At 40.2% G+C, this 21,466-nt stretch overlaps 1 protein-coding gene across 3 annotated transcripts in view; it reads left to right on the top strand.

Annotated features, from left to right (window-relative positions):
- Positions 1–15,750, top strand: part of NET1 (neuroepithelial cell transforming 1) — a 54,198-nt gene extending 38,448 nt beyond the window's left edge. For 2 of the 3 annotated variants that reach the window (XM_079914590.1, XM_079914592.1), the window contains 9 exons: positions 7,388–7,495; positions 7,905–8,072; positions 8,677–8,739; positions 9,071–9,167; positions 9,524–9,600; positions 10,433–10,690; positions 11,131–11,301; positions 12,300–12,486; positions 12,794–15,750. In XM_079914590.1, the coding sequence (XP_079770716.1) occupies positions 7,388–7,495; positions 7,905–8,072; positions 8,677–8,739; positions 9,071–9,167; positions 9,524–9,600; positions 10,433–10,690; positions 11,131–11,301; positions 12,300–12,486; positions 12,794–13,200 (1,536 nt within the window). In that variant the 3' untranslated portion in view covers positions 13,201–15,750. Of the gene's footprint in view, positions 1–2,147; positions 2,377–7,387; positions 7,496–7,904; positions 8,073–8,676; positions 8,740–9,070; positions 9,168–9,523; positions 9,601–10,432; positions 10,691–11,130; positions 11,302–12,299; positions 12,487–12,793 lie in introns of those variants that run through there. The other variant, XM_079914591.1, reaches the window with a different exon arrangement.
- The last annotated feature ends 5,716 nt before the right edge of the window (positions 15,751–21,466 follow it).

A 21,466-nucleotide genomic window follows, 5' to 3' on the forward strand; every position in this document is an offset into this window, starting at 1 on the left:
CTTGCAACCATCTTTTAACTGATGAAACTAACTGAACCAGACTACTGGGTTCTTATTAACTCTGAGGGCTTAAGCGGATCAGCGTTCTTACCTGTAAAATTACGGAACTGGATTCCATGATCTCTAAGGTGCTTCCACTTTAATGCTGTGGAACTACCTACCACAAACAGCCTCTCAAGGCCAACTGCATCACGCATGTTGCCCAGGTGTGACCTGGTAATAAAGAATAGTTGACGAAATATAACCAATCACCATTACTTTTTTCAAAAGTCTAAAAGCAGAAAGACAAATTAAGAACATCATCCCAAATGCAAAACACATTGATGTTTATGTAAGGGCAGCATTCTTTCTTCCTGCAAGAAGTAACACTGTCCTGCGAACCTTAGTAAATTGTTTTTTATAGATTATTTGTCATTATAGTCTATGTCCACTATTACTCTGCTCTATTCACTCTTCAAACCTTTGTGGTTTCTCTTTTGTCTTCTGCTGAACTAGCACACTTGAGGTCTTCATTAAACTTGTAATCACTAAATCCATGAATCTTTTCTTACCCATCTTAATCTTTTTGTCGTAACTAACACCTTTTCTTCCCTTGGCATCTCTCCAAAGTTAGATCCTTGGGCCTCTTTTCTTTTTGTCCAGATTTTCTCCCCCAGGCATCTCATTCACTTCAGAGCTTCAACTCTGATCCCTGTGTCTCCGACTCCCCAGTCTAAATCCACCCTCTGACCTCTTCAAGTCCTTGTCCAACATTTCCAGGTTCTAGCTCAATAGTTTTATTTGCATGTTTTTCCACCACCCAAGACTCAGTATATCTAAAATGAAACCCAGAATTTTCTTTCAAAGCTTATTCCTCTGTATTTCTTTATTTGCATTAACAGTTACCCTTCCTAACTTTACAGTTGTTGGCATCTTTGACTTCTTGCATATATCCTTTTCCTTTCCCACTGGTCCTACCTTAGGCAAAGTTCTTGATCCCTGACTGTGATTTTTGCATTATGGTTCCAGCCATCTTTCAAGCCATCTTAAACACCACCTTACAACATACCTCTCATTATCTCTCTCATGTGCTCAGTAAAGCCCTCTGCTCGTCTGTCTTTACCCACAGCCTGAGACGTCAGGCTGTGAGTTTGCTTTTCATGCTCCTTTGGGAAAGCCTTGCACTTTTCCCTTGCTCAGACCTTTGAAAAAAATAACATGACCTTCAAGGTACTGAAACAACATGTTACAGCCTCTTCCCTAGTGTCTTTGCCACCCTCATCTCATCTGCCAGAATTGGTTTCTTCTCCTGAACTCCTTGCTAGCTGTACAGCTTATTTTGGACTTGTCAAAAGCTGTCTTGCATTACTTATCTCTTCGTGTGGCCTAGCTTTACACAATGGTCTGTTAGCGCTTTAGGAGCGTATATGAAACCTATTTTTTTCTATCACCCATAGCATCTAGAATAGTGCCTTTTACATAGATTTCTCAGATTTCTCTGACCCTAATAAATCCTAATAGAAATGTTTTTGCAAATTATCAGCATCATATCATTCATAGTAGCATATGGTTAAGAGGAAATCCTACTTTTCGAAATAGAATACAGTACTTAAAGAAGAAACTCTGCTTTGTTGCAGGCCTACCAAACCAACAGAAGTAGGGTTGCTTCATAGATGCAAGGCTTTGGACTAGAAATTGCACTTACGTAATATAAAAGCAAGGCTCCTGGATAATTAGGCTTTTCTTTAGTATATACATTTTTTAACTCTGAATTACAATTTTCTTAAAGTTGTCAAGTTGTCCGTTCTAAATTATTTTCTAGGAAATAGGGTTTTATAGAAAAAGTATCCCTGTGTGCAGCTAAGTACTAAGAAAGGTAACCTAGATACGCAATTCATTTGTCTTTGGGAATGCTTTTTAAATCAGGAAAAGCCTTACAGTAACCCAGTTTCCTTTTCCCCTCTGGTCTCACTATAGAAATTCCAAACCTCTTGATAAAGAGCTTTCTCTGGCAGAGAAAGCGGAGAGGCCTAGGTGTGCCCCGCTGTCAGTTAAGGGCTGTCACGTGTCCCTCGGGTGCCCGCCCACTAGACCCGGCCCAGCCGGCCCCGCCCACAGAGCCTGGAGTGCTGCTGGCGTCTCGAGCGCCCGCAGAAGCCGCTACGCCGGAGACGCTGGGTGATGGCTGCGCGGGGCAGCTGAGCGCCCAGCCGAGCTGAGCCGAGCCGGGCCGAGCCGGGAACTTCCCTGCAGGCTGCCGACTCCGGGAGGACTTGGGCTGGGGGCGTGAGGTACTCGGAAAGCATGGTGGCGCACGATGAGGTCGGAGGTCTCCTACCTATTAAAAGGACTATACGAGTCCTCGATGTGAACAACCAGTCTTTCAGAGAGCAGGAGGTGAGACTTGAAAAGCCAAAGGAAGGTTTCTAACTCCACGGAACTTGAACGATGTTTAACAGTTTATTAACAGTATATTGTTAAACTTAACTTTTGATCTCACTGAGTATTAAAACGTATGACTTTGATTTACATGCAGGTTTGAAATGTGTTTAGGAACTATTTATGCATAGTGTAGCTTGAGTGTACACAAACTTTTATACAAAAGAAAAACATTTTAAATGTATATGCTGTTCAGTTTGGTTAAATTGGTCACATTTCTGATGCTTAATACAGTTTTCTGTTTGGTTGGGGTTTTTTGGTTTTGGGGGGGTTTTGACCTGCATTTATTTATATTACCTAGTAAGTCTTAAGAACTGCTTTGTGGAGTAGGAAAATAAGAATCTCTTCCTTGCAAGTTAGTGCTAGTGAACAAAATGCCATCTGACCTAGTGTTCATTTTTCTTTCCACGTCTAATAAGTTCATTGTGTGTGACTTTTGTTCTTAAGAAAGCAAAATGTGTTAAAATATTTCAGCCAACAAACCGTTATTTAGGTGCTTCTGCCCTCCTTGCTTTAATTACGTAAGTCGTACTTTTTTAAAGTCTTTATGAACATTTATCAAAATAAGTGATTTTTATGCCATTTTATTTAATTTTGATAGTTGCCTTAATTGTGGGCATTCTATTTATATAGCACACCACAATATATATACACTCCATGGTTATACTATATTATTATATTTCTTATCTTCATTGGGGTGATGGTTTTGTGGCTGTATACATATATCAAAATTATCTAATTATACATTTTAAATATGTGCAATGTGTTGTATATCTCAGTATAGCTGTGTATCATACATACGCACACCTTTTGGTAGTTAGAATAGCTGCCGTCTTTCAAAGGTATGCTTTTATTTGGTGTGATTTGGCTTTGTTTTTCTATTTGTTTGGTTTTGGCTTTTGTTTATATGTTTCTGATTTCTCAAAAGTGGTCATCAGTGTAAATACTAAAACTGAACTAGTCTTTTGAACTAGTCTTTTTGTTTGGTATCAGACACCAGCCATGTTCTGGCATACCTTTATTCCAAAGATTAAAAACACCAGGAATGTTGTCAGGTTTTTAGCAACACAGCCTTAAATAAATAACTAAATTTGACTATTTCTATTACTAAGAGGAAAGGGAAGACATCCTGTGAGATAACTCATCTTTATCTTTTTATAAATAACTTTTTCTTTTCATTCTTCTTAAAGTTCTTGCCAGGTAGAGGAGAAAATTATTTATCTAGTAACCCAAATGAGTAAACCCAGACACATGTTTTTTTGTGTGTCTTGATTTGGTTGACTCTAGAAGAGACCCTCCTGGAATATATTCTCTTATGTGACATCATTAGGAGAAAAAAAACGTTTTACAAAAAAACCGGGTTCACAACAGAATTTTTCCATGTTGTTGCTTTTATGTGCAAGGTACATTCCAGTAAAAGATTTGAAATTGATGTTAACAATTTTCTGTTTATAGATATCCAGAAAATATTTTAAGGCATAAAATCTGACTACAACTGGATTAGTAAAATAAATAGATTGATTAAAAACTCGTCTCAAGTCAGATTCCCTATAACAACGCATGTGATTGCCTGGCTAAACTAGATAGTGTGGTTAAAAGGTAACCTAAGTAAACAACATAAATGAATATTACAGTTCGTAAAGTGAACTCTAGCCCTGGTGAAAGGTTGCCTACAGTAGAAAAAGTTCCTTGAGTATGTACAACTTGTTGGTGTTCTTTATCTATTCCCGTAAGTTTTCAGATTGTCTTTTGAGGAGGGTGTGTAGTTTCAGTATCTGTACTCGTTCTTTAAGCTTCTTGTATTTACCATAATGCTGTTAACAATGCTCCAAAACAAAAATAAACAACCACGGCAGCAAAACCATTATGAAAGCCTTATTCTGGGTGATGGTAAGATAGGTAGAGTCCTACTCCTCTCTTCCTTCTTTACCTCCAGACCCTGTACCTGCATTGTGTCTGCAAAGGGGCAGAGGTGGGCGGAATCCCAGCTCTCAAAACACCAAACCAAAATAAAGTGGCTCGTCTAGACCTCTAAAGAAAAACTGCTTTTGGTTGTAGCTCACATGAACCAAATTCTAATCAATAAAGAGACAATTTTTTGTCCCTACCCTATAGGTGACCTGTGAATGCGTAGTTCATAACACTTTTCCACAAAAGCTGTCTGTATGATTTTTTTCAAATAATGTATTTATCCTGAAATTCGTGAGCCATATTCAGTATTATGCCTTTACATTTCAGTCACACTTTTTGAGTTATTTTATTCATTAAAATTCTTCATACTTTTGAAGTAAATATATATGCTAAAAGTTTGTGTTGTGTCTGCCAAACATTCATCACATATGAACTTTTAGTAAGGCAGGAAAGTTACTTTTGGATCTTAAAAGCCTGTGTGAAAAGTACAAGGTGTCCTCCCACCCCATCCCCTCCCCCATGTACTTCCTGATTCAGCACTACTTTGGTACAGAGAGATTTAAGAGTATCATGCTGTACTGACTGAGCTAGCCAGGCGCTCTTACCAGACGTTTTAGATTAGATACAGCCCTGAGACTAACATCTCTTTGTGAAGAAGTGAGATTATAGGTGGGTTTCTAAAGGACTGTGGAACATATTTAATAACAAAATACTGCTTATTAGCATTATATCCTGACACACTAAAGAGACAAAATCCACATTTCAGAGTTTTAGTTTCAGAAAGGTGCTTTAGATATGTTTACACTTAATTATCTAAATCTAAATTCTGTAGTTTTTATTTTAAATATCACAGTTTTAAATTACCAGGAAATTAATAGTTGTACTGATCCAAAGATAAGAATTTTTTGATTTTATGTATTAAATTAGATATCAAATATTCTTTTCCTTCCAGCTAAACTAACGTTTCCTTTCAAATTCACTGGGAAGAGCACCTTTCCAAACACTTTTAAATTGAAATTAAATATTTTATGATTTACTAGGAAGTCAAATGGGTTATGATCTAAACAAGGAAGAGGAATTAACCTCTTTCCAAACTATGGAACAGAACTTTCTGACAACTGCTTTGTTTCTAGTTGGCGTTGGCATATCTTACTTTGTGAGGTAATTATATCCCCATTCAAACAGAAGCGTCTTTGTCCTGTCTTTACTCAAGAGAAAGGAATGCCTTCTGCCGCCTTCTGCCCATGCATGTGTCGCTTCAGTCTCGCACAGATGGGTCTGGTAAAGGCATCCACACATGGCCTTGGCCACACAGTGTCATTTTACTACATATCCTGGAGCCTTCTTTTTCGGTTCATTTAACATTGGCACATTAGTGGCTTTATAGTCATAGTTTTACTTTGGAGTTAATTATTTTGGCGGGGGAGGGTTGGTCTACAGCACCACCTCTTAAGGACTCAGGGGCCTGAACTCTGTTGGTTGTCCACAAAGTCTTCTTACCTTAGTGGGTCACATTCCCTCCTCATATGTGTATATACCTTTAGGAGCTTTAATAAGTCTAACTGCTTCTTTGAATATTCAAATCATTTAAGTTTCTTTCCAGAGGATTTTAACCCTTTCTGCCACTTTACTTTTGAATTATTCTTAGGGAATTATTTTTACTCACTTTCCTCATCTCTTCTTTATGACCGATCAATTCTTTGATTGGTCACATCAAATAATTCTTAGGAAAAAAACTTTTTTATCTGTCATTTTTAAGTGGTAATTTTTATATAATTTTTTATCGTATATCCTTCTGAAGTCTCATTAAAATTATTTTGTCAAGTATGCCACAATTGTCAAAGGCACCAAATATAAACAAATAATTATGCTCCATAGACATCATAAAGGATAGGCCTGTTCTGTGATCTGGCCTTCTTTATCTCAATAGCTGTGTGAGTCACCTAATGGTATGCCTCCATTTTCCTAGCAGTAAAATTAGAGTAATAAAAAAATTTGTAAAATTTTGAGGTCTTTGAATGATAAATGATGTTTGCTATACTATTATTATTTTAAAAACAATACATGTAAAATAATATGTCCTCTGAATTTGTATATATTTTTCCTTGAAGTTAATTAAATGTATGAAAGAGGATCTAATTATTTATAAATACCAACATTTACATAGTAAGTGGAAATATTCCTAAGAAAGAATGTTAGTAATGGGTAAAACTTAGTATGCTCCAAGAACTGTTCTGAGCCCTTTAAACATACCTTAATCTTCATGACACCTTTATAAGAGAAGTTCTAATATTAACCCCATTTTACAGATGAGAAAACTGGGACCGAGGATGTTTCCTATCAAGTGTCCAAACCAGGATTTGGGCCCAGTCAGTCTGATTCCAGAGGCGGAGTGTCCTCTTAACCACTGTCCTAACTGTGCTAGAATACCTCCACAACAGGGACCTACCTCACTGCCTTTAGAGCTAGCTGACCCATTCCAATGTCAGATGTGTTCATTTAAAAGCTATTCTCTAACTGAAGTATTCAGGAGTAAAATGATAGAATGTCTGGCATTTGCTTTAAAATATTTCAGTAGAGGCAGAGATGAAACAAATTGTTATACTAAAAACTGCTGAAGCTGAGTGATTAAGTACATGAGGTCCATTATGCTGTTCTCCCCTTTTGTGTATGTTTGAAATTTTTCTAAATAAGGAGGTGTTTTTTAAAAGTTACTCTCTATATTAAGCTAAAAGCTTCTAAAGGTTTTTAGAATCTAATTGTTTGTTTTAATTTTGGGTTTTTTTCTGTTTAATGATAGTATGTTATGTTCTCAGAGTGATGTTCAGATATTTGACTGGCCTTTCTTATACCATTTATTATTTAATAAATTACTGTTATTCTTTAGTGTTCTTTGTATTTCAACAATGAAAAACAACATTCATTTTCAGAGTTCCATGTTTCTGCGTTTTATACTGTACAAATATCTGGTTTTTGAGAGGGCTTAACTTTGTCCAAACTTGTTTGAAATCATTACACCTAAACACACATTTAGTATAACTTGTTTTTGTTTTCACAGGAGCCAAGCAATAAAAGAGTTCGGCCTCTAGCTCGGGTCACATCCTTGGCAAATTTAATTTCTCCTGTAAGAAATGGAGCCGTCAGACGATTTGGTCAAACCATACAGGTAGGGACAAGTAATGTAGTGAGGGGACTTTTTATAGAAGCCTAAAATTTGCATTTTCTTTGAGTCATACAAACAGGTTTTTACTATTATACTTAAACATAACGTTCCTTTTTTGGAATGTGCTGGTAAGGCATATTGTTGCCAGAACAATATTTATATAACCTCATTATATTAGTTTGTATCTTATATCAAAGCAAGATCTTTGATAGTTTTTATTCCCAGAGAGAATTTTGACTGATAAATATTTAGAATACTGCTAGATAGAAGCTTGGATAAATGATTGTTTTATGCATAGAGAAATTCTCAGAACCTTGCTTTTAATTTGTCTTTCTATTTTTTTTTTAAAAAAAGTAATAATTCCTGTATCCTCCAAACCTTCTTCTCGTTCACCTCTTTCTTTTCTTTTCAGTCATTTACCCTTCGTGGTGACAACAGATCCCCCGCTTCTGCCCAGAAGTTATCCAGCAGATCTACAGTCCCGGTGCCCGCCAAAAGGAGAAGCAGTGCCCTGTGGTCGGAGATGTTAGACGTCAACATGAAGCAGTCTTTAACCTCCAGAGAGATCAAACGTCAGGAGGTGTGCCATGCTCAGTAGCAAGACCATGTGTACTGGCTTAAACTAAAAAAAAATAGACCCTGATTCTGTTTGTTTTTTGGTTTTTTTTTTGCGGTACGCGGGCCTCTCACTGTGTGGCTGCTCCCATTGCGGAGCACAGGCTCCGCGGCCATGGCTCACGGGCCCAGCCGCTCTGCGGCATGTGGGATCCTCCCGGACCGGGGCACGAACCCGTGTCCCCTGCATCGGCAGGCGGACTCTCAACCACTGCGCCACCAGGGAAGCCCCGACCCTGATTCTTAAACATATGTTTTGCCAGAAGAATAGCAAACTAATGCCTATGGCAAGATAAACTTGCATTTTTATACTTGAATGCCATTCATAACACATGCTGAGCAGCACCTGAGATGGGGGATGGTCATCCAGTTTAACAACTCGGATGGGGTAGAATTATGAAACCTACGGCATCCGCTAATTTGAGATTCCATTCTGAATTAGTTTTCAGACGGAATCACTTTAAAAAGCGCCGTTCAAAACGTCAGTTAAATGGTAAATACCAGTTGTATGTAATTTTTGTTTCTCAAAGGGAGGAGTGATCTATGATGTTTGCTGGATTTTTTTTTAGGCAATATATGAAATGTCCCGAGGTGAACAGGATTTAATTGAGGATCTCAAGCTTGCAAGAAAGGTCAGTAAATAACTTTCTATCATGTGCCATAGTTTTTAAAAATTACATTTCACAAATTCTAAAGGATGATTTTCTTACCTTTAGAAGTTGAAAAGTAGAGAATATCTACTGGTGAATACTTCTTTTAGATGAGGTTTATTAGATGCATCTCTTCAAATATGAATATCAGTAAGTCTATTTTGGGCTTAACATATACTTTAATTTCTTTTATGTATAAAATAGAATCCACACTAGTTTTACATAGTTCGTCATGCTTGCATTCAAGTACAGATCTCTCATCATGTTTTATTTGCTTGATCTCTTTGTGTGACACATTTCTCCCCTCTGACAGGCCTACCATGACCCCATGTTAAAGTTGTCTATTATGTCAGAAGAGGAACTCACACAGATATTTGGTGATTTGGACGCTTATATACCCCTGCATGAAGGTAAGATATGCTACCTAATTTTCATAGGATTCTGAACAGCAGTAACAAGTAATTTTAAATCTAAACTTCTAACTTAGTGCTGAATATTTTTTAAATTTTTATTGAAGTATAGTTAATTTAAATATTATATTAGTTTCAGGTGTACAGCATAGTGATTAAGATTTTTTATAGATTATACTCCATTTAAAGTTACTATAAAATATTGACTATATACCTTGTGCTGTACAATATATCCTTGTAGCTTATTTATATTATACACAGTAGTTTGTACCTCTTAATCCCCTGCCCCTATCTTGCTCCTCCCTGAATTATTTTTTAAATAAACCTATTGGCATTTCTGCTTCTTTACACTTCAGATTTGTTGGCAAGAATAGGAGAAGCAACCAAGCCTGGCGGAACAGTAGAGCAGATTGGTCACATTCTTGTGAACTGGGTATGTAGCAAGTTGTTGCCTTCAGATAGGTTTATACAGATGTGCCAGACTTGTCATTTATGATCAATATCACATTGATTTGATCCAGTTACTGGATTCTAAAATCAGATAAATAAGGCGTTAAAACTGAACAAATTTACATAGCTGTAGAAGTTATAGTCTCTGTTTAAAAAATATTTCATGAATGATGCAGTTTCATTTGTTTTAAGAATATGTTCCTCCTTAGACAGAATTCCCACATTATATACCATCAGTTATCTGTTTTATTCTCTCAGTTAACATTTGAGTGCCTGCCAGATGCCAGCCACTGTTCTAGGAGGGGTGACTAGAGATTCAGTGATAAAAGATGGTCTCTGCATTTATAGTCAAGTGAGAGAACAGGCAGTAAATAACCAGTCTCAAGGCTGTTGAAGAATGTGAGAGAGGAGGGCTCAGGTGTCCTGGGAATACAGGAGACCAGCATGTAACTGAGGCTGGGGAAGTAGGAGGCATGAGTCTTTGTTTGGATTTAGCCATATTAGGGAAATTGAAAAAGGGCATTCTCAGATTGGCCCGAAATACTATCCAACCCCCATTATCACCTGCAGGAGAATTTTCACAGCTTGTTAAAACTTTCAAGAATAGCTATAAGTATTCTATGGTAAATTATGTTGGTTTTTCAAATGTTAAACTGATTCTGAACTACTGTGATAAACCTCAAAGGATCATATAATAAGCTTGTGATTAAAAAAAAGAATAGCTATAAGTTTTCTGTTTTGTGTCCACAGTCTTACTAATGGACTAAATTGTAACAGGAACTCATTATACTTTGTTTTCTCTTATTACTCTTCAGTTGCCAGGCTTGAATGCCTACAAAGGCTACTGCAGTAACCAGCTGGCAGCCAAAGCTCTTCTTGATCAAAAGAAACAGGATCCAAGAGTCCAAGACTTCCTCCAGCGATGTCTTGAGTCTCCCTTCAGTCGAAAACTAGATCTTTGGAGCTTCCTAGATATTCCTCGAAGCCGCCTCGTTAAATACCCTTTACTGTTGAAAGAAATTCTTAGACACACTCCAAAAGACCACTCTGATGTTCAGCTTCTGGAGGAAGCTGTAAGTAGTCCAATAAGTGATTCTTACGTTTTTCAAGTTTACATATTAGCTTGCCTGAGAAAGATATACAATGATACTCTCACACTGTCTGCATGTTGAATCAGCACAGTGAAGTTTTCTGTAGTCGTTTTAAGTTCTCGTATGTTACTGCACTGTGCACTAATAAAGAGATGTGTAATACATAACACATTTTATATTTATATTTTAGTTAGAAGACCGGATTCTAATCTGATCTCTTCCATCAGCTAGCTGTGTGACTTTGGGCAAATCACCCATTTGGCTGAGACTGTAAAATGAAGGGACGGCTGAATTACCCGATTTCTAGAGTCCCTTCAAGCTTTAACATTTTATCATTTTAATGTGACATTTTAGTCCTGTAGGGAAACAGGATAAACTAATATGCTGAAAATGCTACATTGATTTTTTTTTATTATTTTTAGATATTGATAATACAAGGAGTTCTCTCTGATATCAACTTGAAGAAAGGTGAATCAGAATGCCAGTATTATATTGACAAGCTGGAGTATCTGGATGAAAAGCAGAAGGACCCTAGAATTGAAGCTAGCAAAGTATTGCTTTGCCATGGGGAACTGAAAAATAAAAATGGACATGTAAGTGCATTTGGACACTAACATATGAAGTGAGCAGTTACTGCCCTTTTCTCACTGTTTAATTTTTTTCCACATTGATTATGAAGCAGGTTTATAAAATAAACTCATCACATACTGAAAGAAGGTAACTGGATTTTATGTTACCAGCTTTGGTAAAGCAAACATTTGGTTTCTGTCATTACCGAATAAGTTAAATGTCTTGGTGGAGAATCAGTAATCATTTATTTTTTAGTTTTGAAGCATAAATCAACTTGTTTGGCTAGGGGTTCCTTTCTAAATAAATTATTAGTTTTATGATGTTTAATAAAAAAGCATATCCTTCAAAAAAATTTTTTGCAGAGTTTATAGTAATAGAAGTAGTTTTTAGCACTACTAAACAAATTTTTGTAGCAGATTGAATGAGAGCAAACTTATTTTTTAAATCTTAATTACAAAGTTACCTGCTAGAACTAAGTATAAGCATGGGATGGTATTTTTATTTCATTACGTGCTTTTCAGAAGCCCAATTTGTAAGTTGAGGTTCTTTTTTGGAAAAGAGTTAATCTTTCATCTCTGATTTCTATCATGAGGCCTCATTGTTCTATAAAAGCTTAAATTTATGTGGGACAAAACAGAACAATTAACATTTTTACCAGCTTACATTTTTAAATTCTCACCCTGTTAGAAGACTGTGGTGTATAGTCCTGGTGTTTCCAGTCACGTTACCACCGACAGTCAGGTCTTTGTGGTGCATAGCGTTTGCTCAGCTGCTGCTGAATCTAATGTTACACACGGATAAAAAAGTTGCATATAGTCTGTGATGACAAAAGCTCTCCGAGGAGAACATGCATAACTTTAAAATCACCATCGTTATGAAGTCATTTGTAAGGGGGATCTTAGTAAATCAATTTGATGAAATTAGTAAGATCAAATCAAATTGTTTTTACAATGGATTTCAGTCAACTTAAAGTCACAAAGTTCCATATTTAGGAAGCATTTTTTTTTTCTCATTTCTCCAGAAACTCTACATTTTCCTGTTTCAAGACATCTTGGTTTTGACTCGGCCTGTTACACGAAACGAGCGTCACTCCTACCAGGTTTACCGGCAGCCAATCCCAATCCAGGAGCTGGTCTTGGAAGACCTGCAGGATGGAGATGTGAGGATGGGAGGGTCCTTTCGAGGGGCTTTCAGCAATTCAGATAAAGGTAAAAATACACGCTTTAAAATAGTTTCAATAATCATAAACTCAGTTTTAATCTATAAGAATTCTGTCCCCACACAAAAAACTAAAAATGAAATGGGTTCCATCATCCTATACCTATTACACTCCTTGAGTTGGCAGGTGCTGTGCTGCTCTGACACCAGCACATGTACCTAATAAGTAACATCTAGGCACTATGTAATGTATCTGCCTAACATGTGCATGCTGTATAAATACCAGCACCCATATTCACTTTATCTAGAATAAACTTTTTAAGTCTGATTTCCATTTTTTAATTTTTCTTTTTCTAGCTAAAAATATCTTTCGAGTTCGCTTCCAAGACCCCTCTCCAGGCCAGTCCCACACTCTACAAGCCAATGATGTGTTCCACAAGCAGCAGTGGTTCAATTGTATCCGAGCTGCCATGGCCCCTTCCCGACAGGCCACCAGCCCCTCTGAGCTGCAGGGCTTGCCGGAGCCCCACGAGGAGTACGGAGAGAACTGCCCCCCTGCCAGCAATGCCAGGGCCCAGAGACGGGCGTCCACGGCATCCAGCGTGACTCAGGTGGAAGTTGATGGAGACGCTTCCGAAAGTGGCACCCCGGTGCACACAGCAGACAATGCTAAGGGCACAAAAGCGCCCCGAGCCCAGGCTGGCCTCCGAAAAGCCAGGGACAAAGCCCAGGTCGGTGGCAAGCGGAAAGAGACACTGGTGTAAAGGAAACTCTGTGGTAACCGGGGGAGAGACTTTATTTATAACTGTGTACAGTTGTTCTTTCTTGTAATGTGAGTATGGGAGCGTTGCAGGGTTACTTAATACCAGTCTTCACATTTTCTGTGTTTTTGGTTGGGTTTTGGTGGTGGTTTTTTATTTTTTAATTTTTTTTAATGGCAGCTAAAGATATATATGCAGATTACTGTTAAACTGCAGTGTTTTTTTTTTTCTCAGATCATCTAGAACATGTAAGTCTGGTATTTTTAATCAAATGAAATACTTATGAAATGGGTTTTCTCTTCATTCTGCATTCATCGTGACTTTTTTTTTCTTTTTCTTTTTTGCGTTATGCGGGCCTCTCACTGTTGTGGCCTCTCCCGTTGTGGAGCACAGGCTCCAGACGCACAGGCTCAGCGGCCATGGCTCACGGGCCCAGCCGTTCCGTGGCATGTGGGATCTTCCCGGACCAGGGCACGAACCCGTGTCCCCTGCATCGGCAGGCAGACTCTGAACCACTGCGCCACCAGGGAAGCCCCATCACTTTTTAATACCAATTGTGATGTTTATAATATTGGCCAAAGCTTAAAATTTTGCAAATACAAGGATTTTACCAGTGTTTATTTGATAAACTTTGCATGCAGAATTTGAAATTTTAACATCAGCATCTAAGATCTACTTGGAATATATGTTTGCAATATTTCAGAATTTATGTTGAAACATAAGTTCCTTGGAAAAACAAAACTTAATAGGTTTTCCATTTTACCAACTGGAATGCTTTTTATTAGTTTGTTTTTCACTGCACATTCCTCATTTTTCATTGATTTAACCTGCCAATTATTTAATTTTTTCATTGTAAAGTAGTTTTTAGTATTTGCTTTTATTTTTTTACTTTGATGCCTTTTCAAATTGGCATGTCTTTAAAGTGTTTTTCTTCCTTGATTAAAAATGTGTGTGTGTGTGTGTGTGTGTGTGTGTGTGTGTGTGTGTGTGTGTGTATTTTTTTAAATCATATTAACTTTACCAAGTGAAATCAAGCCATACTGTTTTTGAGCCAGTTAAGAAAATTGCAGTTTTTAAAGTGTAGTATTTCAGGGTTAGAACATACATGAAATGACTCAGTATATTCTGGACTACTGAAAGAAAACCACCTTAAGGATTTCATGGAAAGTTAATATTGTCTGAAAAGCAAGAGGGAAGGAAGTTGGCTGGTAATAAGTATTAAAAAAAAAAAAAAAAGAGGGAAAAAGAGTGTAGTTTTGTCTTAAAGTAAAAAATGTCTGGTTGTGTCAGACATTTATGAAAGATAGTAAAAGCTAAACTTGAGAGTGTGTAGTAAGTTGTAGAAGGCTTGAGGGAAGTGAACTGTATTTGCCTTGGTTTACAATACTTGCAAATAATGGGTTTGAAAAGAAAATGTGTTGAAAATTTGACCATATGAGATCAGTTTTGGCAGATGTATTCATAAGAGACTGGTGAATCTTTTACTATGAAATGTTTCTGTTCAAATGAGATCGTAGTCTTTAAGGCGGGGGTGCTAAAAGCCCTATGTCATGGCAGATTTGTAATGGTGATCAGCTCAAGTAAATGTTGACTATTATGTGAACTATATTTGGCCAGTGGAAATGAAAATTGAAAAAGACTGTAAATAGTTACATCCAAATGATTTCTCTGTATAAATGAATTATACAATTAAAAAAAGAAAGTCACACACATAATCACCCTTAAAGGTTTCTTGGCTGGTGGATGTTTGGGGGATGTTTGCCAGAATGCGTTGGTATAGCAAAGGGGGTGATGGCAAGCCTCACAAAGTTCTTTAAAAAGTCATAAATACTTACACCTTTGAAATTCATTGAAAAGTAAGAGAAAAAGATTCAATTAGGTCAAGTTTTTTGAATCTTATTAAATCATTTAGAACACATTATAATCAGAAATAGCAGTTGAATTGAAGACAGCTGAACATCTGGCCACTTTCTGGATACAATAGTAAAGCTATTAGCAAAGCATCCTCATTAATTTGATTAATTTCAGATTTTAACTTAGGTATCTCAGGTTTCTAACTCTGGAAATTCAAAGTCAGTAGTGTAGATTATATCAGTGGTTATGATCTGAAAAATCAGCAGATTTCTAATCATTTGTAGAGATGTTATAAGATACAGTCTCTTCCAGAATTACCTTGATCAGCCTCAAGTTGTAGAAACAATAGTAGTTCTAATATTGTTAATGAAATGATGTTTTACTGAAAACTCTAGCTTCCTTGGGTTCACTCAAGGGAAAAAATAAGACCCAGAAACTGAATAATTGTGTAGAATGGACACTCTTCATAAATTGCATCTATATTTGAGAACATCTGACGATTTAGCCTAGTAGTTCTCAAGCCTGTTTGGGCATCAGAGTCACGAGGGGTACTTTGAAAAAAATAAAGGTAACTGGGCCGCACCCCCTAGCTCCCCTCCCCCAATTCCTACACCTGTTTCACTGAGTCAGTGTCTGGGGGGTGGGAGTAGAGGGCTGATAATTTATATTTGTAAACACTCCCCTCTAGTGATTCTGATACAGTGCATTCCTTGGGTCAGCACCTAGTAATCACTGATCTAGCCAGTAGCCATTATGTAAATGCTATATAGTAAGTACTGACATATATCTATTAGCTTTTCAGTTTACCTTTAAACTCTTCAGAGTCTGAGTTGAGGTAAGTACAGTTTTTCTTTTAACTTCTTTCCATGAGCATGTTTGTATATTTTGAGCAAAGGGTAGTCTCTCTGAACTGAGGGCTCAACCTAGGATGTGTGCATACAGGTGGGAGGGGAAGCTCGGGTATCTGGATTAACTGTCAGCCAGTGGGACACCAGTGTCACTAAATCACCCTTGAATCTATTAAGACTGGCATTTTCTCAGCTGATCCGGGAGGCGACTCGCCACTCTTGTGCTGGCTTAGCTCTACTTTATGTTTAGTGCTTGAGTAAACATGCAGACCCAGCACAGTACTTGGTTTTCTACAGTATATGTATGGCTAATGCTAATGTTACTGAATTCATTTTACAGCCATCTGCCAATGCCTGGCTAAGGCTCCCATCTGTCAGTCTTGATGACTGAGATACAGACCAAAGGGGGCATCTCTCCAGTTCTCTTCCTTATTAGAACTCCTGCCTGTCCCTAAAGGGGAAACTGGTGGGTAGTATTGTCTGTTAGGGTTAGAAGTCCTGGGATTCAAAGTAGGTGATACCTCAACCTGCAAACTTGGGCTTTTCTTAATCAGCATTAGCGAACACCCTTGAAAGAATCGCATTCCTTTGTCCATTGAAGCTAATACCCATGAGAGGAATATCCTAGCAAAGTAAATCTCCCTCAGTCCTAGAGTCTAGAACTTCCTAGATCAGAGGAGTTTGGGGTTTTGCTTGCATATTTGAGCAACTCCAGAACCAACTGCAAGTCTGAGGAACTTACCAGATATGGTGGTTTCCTCAGGTCTGGTGGTACATAATCTTATTTAGCATGCACGCTTTGAGACAATGGGAGCATCCACTAGGGTAACAAATAAATGTTTAAATCCATAGCTTCAAAATGAGTCTGTAAGAAAAAGCACAACCTTTTAAATCGCCTTTGGAGTATCTCATGAAACCAACTTACTCCTTTGAGAACTGATTTTAAAAAAATCAAGCATTTATTCTGCCTTTTCCTCTACAAACTGTATCTCAGGGTAACTGAACAGCTGAGGAAGGGAAGATTTTCTTTATAGCAGTAGCCCAGCTAATCAATGAAGAAGGCATGATAGAATATCACCATTTTGTAAGCCCTGGTGGATTGATGGATCTAGATTTCAGCCATTAATAAAGACCACCAGCCATGGCATACCTCTTGACAGTGGTGCCCCCCACCACCTAAGCAGTCTTCCCAAGAAAATCAGCCTGAGTTGCATCTGCAGGAAATTAAGACAAATGACAGTTTCTTCAACAAAATAAAATTGAAAGAGAAAGATGGAGGTATCTATGACTTAAGAGACATGTCAAACCATTGCAATGTATGGACTTACTTGGATCCTAAATCAAATTGTTTTTAAATAAGACAATCTGAAATATCCAGGATAGACTGGATATTTAAAGTCCCCTAGATATGGGGGTTTATTTATATATAAATTTATTTATATTTGGCTGTGTTGGGTCTTCACTGCTGCACACAGGCTTTCTCTAGTTGCGGCGAGCGGGGGCTTCTTTTATCGCAGAGCACAGGCTCTAGGCGCGTGGGCTCAGTAGTTGTGGCTCGTGGGCTCTAGAGTGCAGGCTCAGTAGTTGTGGCACACAGGCTTAGTTGCTCTGCGGCATGTGGGATCTTCTGGACCAGGGCTCAAACCCGTGTCTCCTGCATGGGCAGGAGGATTCTTAGCCACTGTGCCAATAAAATTGTATGAGGTCTGAGATTTCCTTCAAAATTACAGGGCAGGAGCATGGTTAGGGATAAAAATGAAACCAGATTGGCCAGCAGTTCAGGATTGCTTAAACAGGATGAGAGATCATGAGAATTCATTATATTCTTTGCATATCTTTTTGAAGATAAGTGACATTTTTCACTAAAAAAGCAGAAGTTAAAAAAGAAAAAGAACTTAATGAAATTCCAGGATCCTAATGTTTCCAACTTCTCAGTCTCTTAACCCACTCTGAACCCCCAGTCTTCACTTTTCAAAATAAAGGCAGAATGTTTATCAAATATAGATGATTTGCTCTCTACCCTCTCACAGATACACAAACCTTTTGCCTAAATTCAACATTTGTGTCCTCTGTTACAATTTGGCGACAGGATCAGACTAATCTGGATTCTGGTTTAATCCACACAGCCTTTTCCTCCCTCTACTTTCCTTTCCCTGTATGTCTCCCTCTACCATCATCTGCTTCCTTCACCTGCCCGCTTTCCCAGGCACACGAACGTGTTTTCCACCCTGAGCTGAGGCAGTGAGAAAGATGTTCCCAGGTCCCCAGTGAAGTGACTCCATGCGGCCTGACCCTGAGAATTTCCAGCAAGGGCCAGTTGGTTAACTACATCTCTGCCCCTTAAGAGAGGAGACAGCATTACAATCTCTGGTAATGTTTGTGCTGCTGAGTAGCCCAGAAAGTGAGACAAAATCAGCTACCTTCGAAGAATTCAGCTGACCTTCCACGGAATTCAGATTCCTCTGTAGCTGCTGCTGGGGGCAGGGGTGGGGGTCTTGTTTCCCTCACTCTCTGGGCAGGGCCAGGAGAGACAAATCAATAAAGTCAGGCCTGGAACCTCACACAGAGTTTAGTCTGATCCCCTCTTCACCGGCTGAGGCATCTGAGATCTGGAAACATCACATGACTCGCCCAGGATAAGCCGGCGGGTGTGTAGCAGAGCTGAGGTTAAAGTCCTGTGCCGGCCTGTGTGTGTCCCCTGAAGATGCCGCCTCTGCTGCCAGCCCACGGAGGTTCAGAGGACCCGCCTTGGAGGACTCCCGCAGACCTTGGAAACGAGTGTGTTATGAGTAGTGACCACAGCAGAGGTTCGTGTCTGGTTCCAATAGGCAGCAGGTACAACCCCGGTCAGTTCACCTCTTCACACAGCTCTGCAGAAACTGGTTTCATTCTGTTCCCAGGAGCTGACACTGTTCTCAAATCGGAAACCAGAAACCAGAGCTCTCTCCAGCCTTGATGTCTTATACTTCTCAGACTGAGTGCCATCTTCTTTGTTATGCAGGTGCAGGCTCAGAGTCAAAGCATCTCCCGGGGCCTCATAGCTGGCAGGTGACAAAGATGGAGCTGGAAACTGGGCTCGGACTGCTGGTGCTGTTTACTCCACTCACTGTGTTCACAACTTGCCGTCCCAGGAGGTCTGGGGGTGGGGGGATGTTAAAGCTGGGGTGCAGGGAAGGGGTGGCAGAGGGTGGCCTGTCGGTGTCCCCCCACCCAGGTGGCCACAGGTGCTCTTTCAGTTTGAAAGGGAAGAGGGTGGTGCAGGGCTGGCAGAAGTGTTGGGAGTGAAGGGGAAGAAAAGACGTGACCCCGTTTCCCTGGTTTAGAAAATGGGGGGTGGGTTGACCTGGGCTCCACGGCCCTGGCCTCTAAGCTCTCTGCTTGTGCCGAGGCCTCAAGGCCTGTTGGTCCCAGCCTTCCAACCAGGGTGCTGCCCCCGCTAAACTAGGAAGCAGAGGTTTAACTGGACATTCTGTCTCCCTTTCTTTCCCCTCAAACACCGGCTTCTCTGTGCGTTTAGAGACCCGCACCCTCAGGTTTGACCAGTGCCTGGTGTCATCCGCTGTGTTACCCACAACCTATGTGATCAGGTGGCTCCCTCGTCCCTCTGAATACAGGCCCAACTTGCTGCCTGGTGCCCACCCAGCCTGCCTTCCCCCCAGCCTGCTCCCTCCAGGACACAAGCCGCTCCCGGTAGAGGGTGTCTCCAGCGCTTCCCCAACCCCACTCTGCCAAATCCCAAACACGGGCCCTGAGAGTCTTCGTTCTTGCTGTGCTCCCAGCACTCTGCAAAATCAGCCCCACGCCCCCGGCAGACCAGCGGGCACAGCTCGAGGACCATATGCGTCCGTCCCCATGGCTCCCACTGTCTGGGGTCCCCTCCTGGCAGGCCTCGTCCGCCCTTCACGCTGGCCCTGAGCACCTGGAGCTCGCACTGAGGCCCATGTGGCCCCGAGCAGCATGTGCCTTACCCCTCAGCTTCCTCTAAGAAGAGCCAACTTAAACCCATCATCCCTCCCGTCCCCGGTAGGCCTCGCCCTCTGGGTTAATTCTCCAGATTCGGTCCCTGGGAGCGGGCACCACCTTCCTTCCTGAAGGCCCTCGTCCTCCAGCTGCCGTGCCAGCACATTCCCCTAGTCCTCCCTCCCTCACATCTTCTCTCCTCTGGGCCCTTCTCTTCCAGACCTGAAATGGCAGAGAGCCACAGGGCTCGGTCCCCAGACCTCTTCTTCTATGCTCCTGGGAAACCTGATCCATTCCCATGACTTTACTGTCCCCAGTGCCTGACAATTCCCAAAGGACACCTCCAGCCCTCACCCCTCCCGTGAGCTCCAGCCTCGCCACCTGGCATGGCAGCCTCTCCCATGTGCCCACTTGGAAATCTAAGATCTCACATTTGACGTGACCCAAGAGGACCACTGCTTGTCCACCCCTAATCCTCTCCCCCGCCACCCTGAACCTTCCCCCATCTCAGTAGATGACACCACCGTCCATCCACCCTTGATTCCTCTAATTCACTCACATGCCATGACCACTCACTCTCTGAGCCGCGTCACCTTGACTTCACATCACATTCAGAATCCCACCCAGGGTGAGGGGCAGTAAACTCTGGTCCCTACGTTCCACTCCTCGCCACTCTCAATCCACCCTCCATACAGCAACCAGAATGATCTTTCTAAAGAATTAGATCATGATAAGTTATCAAATCTCTTGGTTTTGTGTACTCCACTTCATGGAAACAACAAGGCCATCATCCTAAACACAGTCTTTAAGGGAAACCTTTAAAACGCACCTTCAAAACATCTTAGCAACTTGCTAGAATGGTACCCGAAGAAAGGAAAATTGGAGATGGGCTGAACTGTAAATTTCCTACATAAGGCTCTCTTCTAAGTCTTATAATAAATGTAAAGGTCATGTTTCTACCCTAGATAACAGTAATAGTCTTCCTTAAGTAGGTCAGTGATAGTCTGTGCCAGCTGTATATCCTAGTCCTTACATTTGCTCTCCTGTTCGTTCCTGGTCTTCCTCTGGGTGGTTTTTATTTGTAAGGCACAAACATCCTCTTTTTTTTAACTCCTTGCTCTTGTTTTCACATTTAGTTTCAAGTGGCGTAGTCCTTATTTCAATCCAGAAGATTTAACTATTTCCTCTGAGAATTGATATTTGCTCTTCAAAATGTATATATATATATATATATATATATATATATCTCAAAGCAAAATGTTAGAGCTCTAAAAATAATTTTTTCTGTTGTTAAAAATCGTACAGTTTCAGATTTCCCTGGTGGTGCAGTGGTTAAGAATCCACCTGCCAGTGCAGGGGACACGGGTTCGAGCCCTGGTCCGGGAAGATCCCACATGCCATGGAGCAACTAAGCCCGTGCGCCACAACTACTGACCCTGCACTCTGGAGCCCATGAGCCACAACTACTGAAGCCCATGCGCCTAGAGCCCGTGCTCCGCAACAAAAGAAGCCACCGCAATGAGAAGCCCGCACACCGCAACGAAGAGCAGCCCCCGCTCGCCGCAACTAGAGAAAGCCCGAGCGCAGCAGCACAGCCCAAACTAAAA

The sequence above is a fragment of the Stenella coeruleoalba genome, assembly GCF_951394435.1.
Source record: "Stenella coeruleoalba genome assembly, chromosome: 2".
NCBI lineage: Eukaryota > Metazoa > Chordata > Mammalia > Artiodactyla > Delphinidae > Stenella > Stenella coeruleoalba.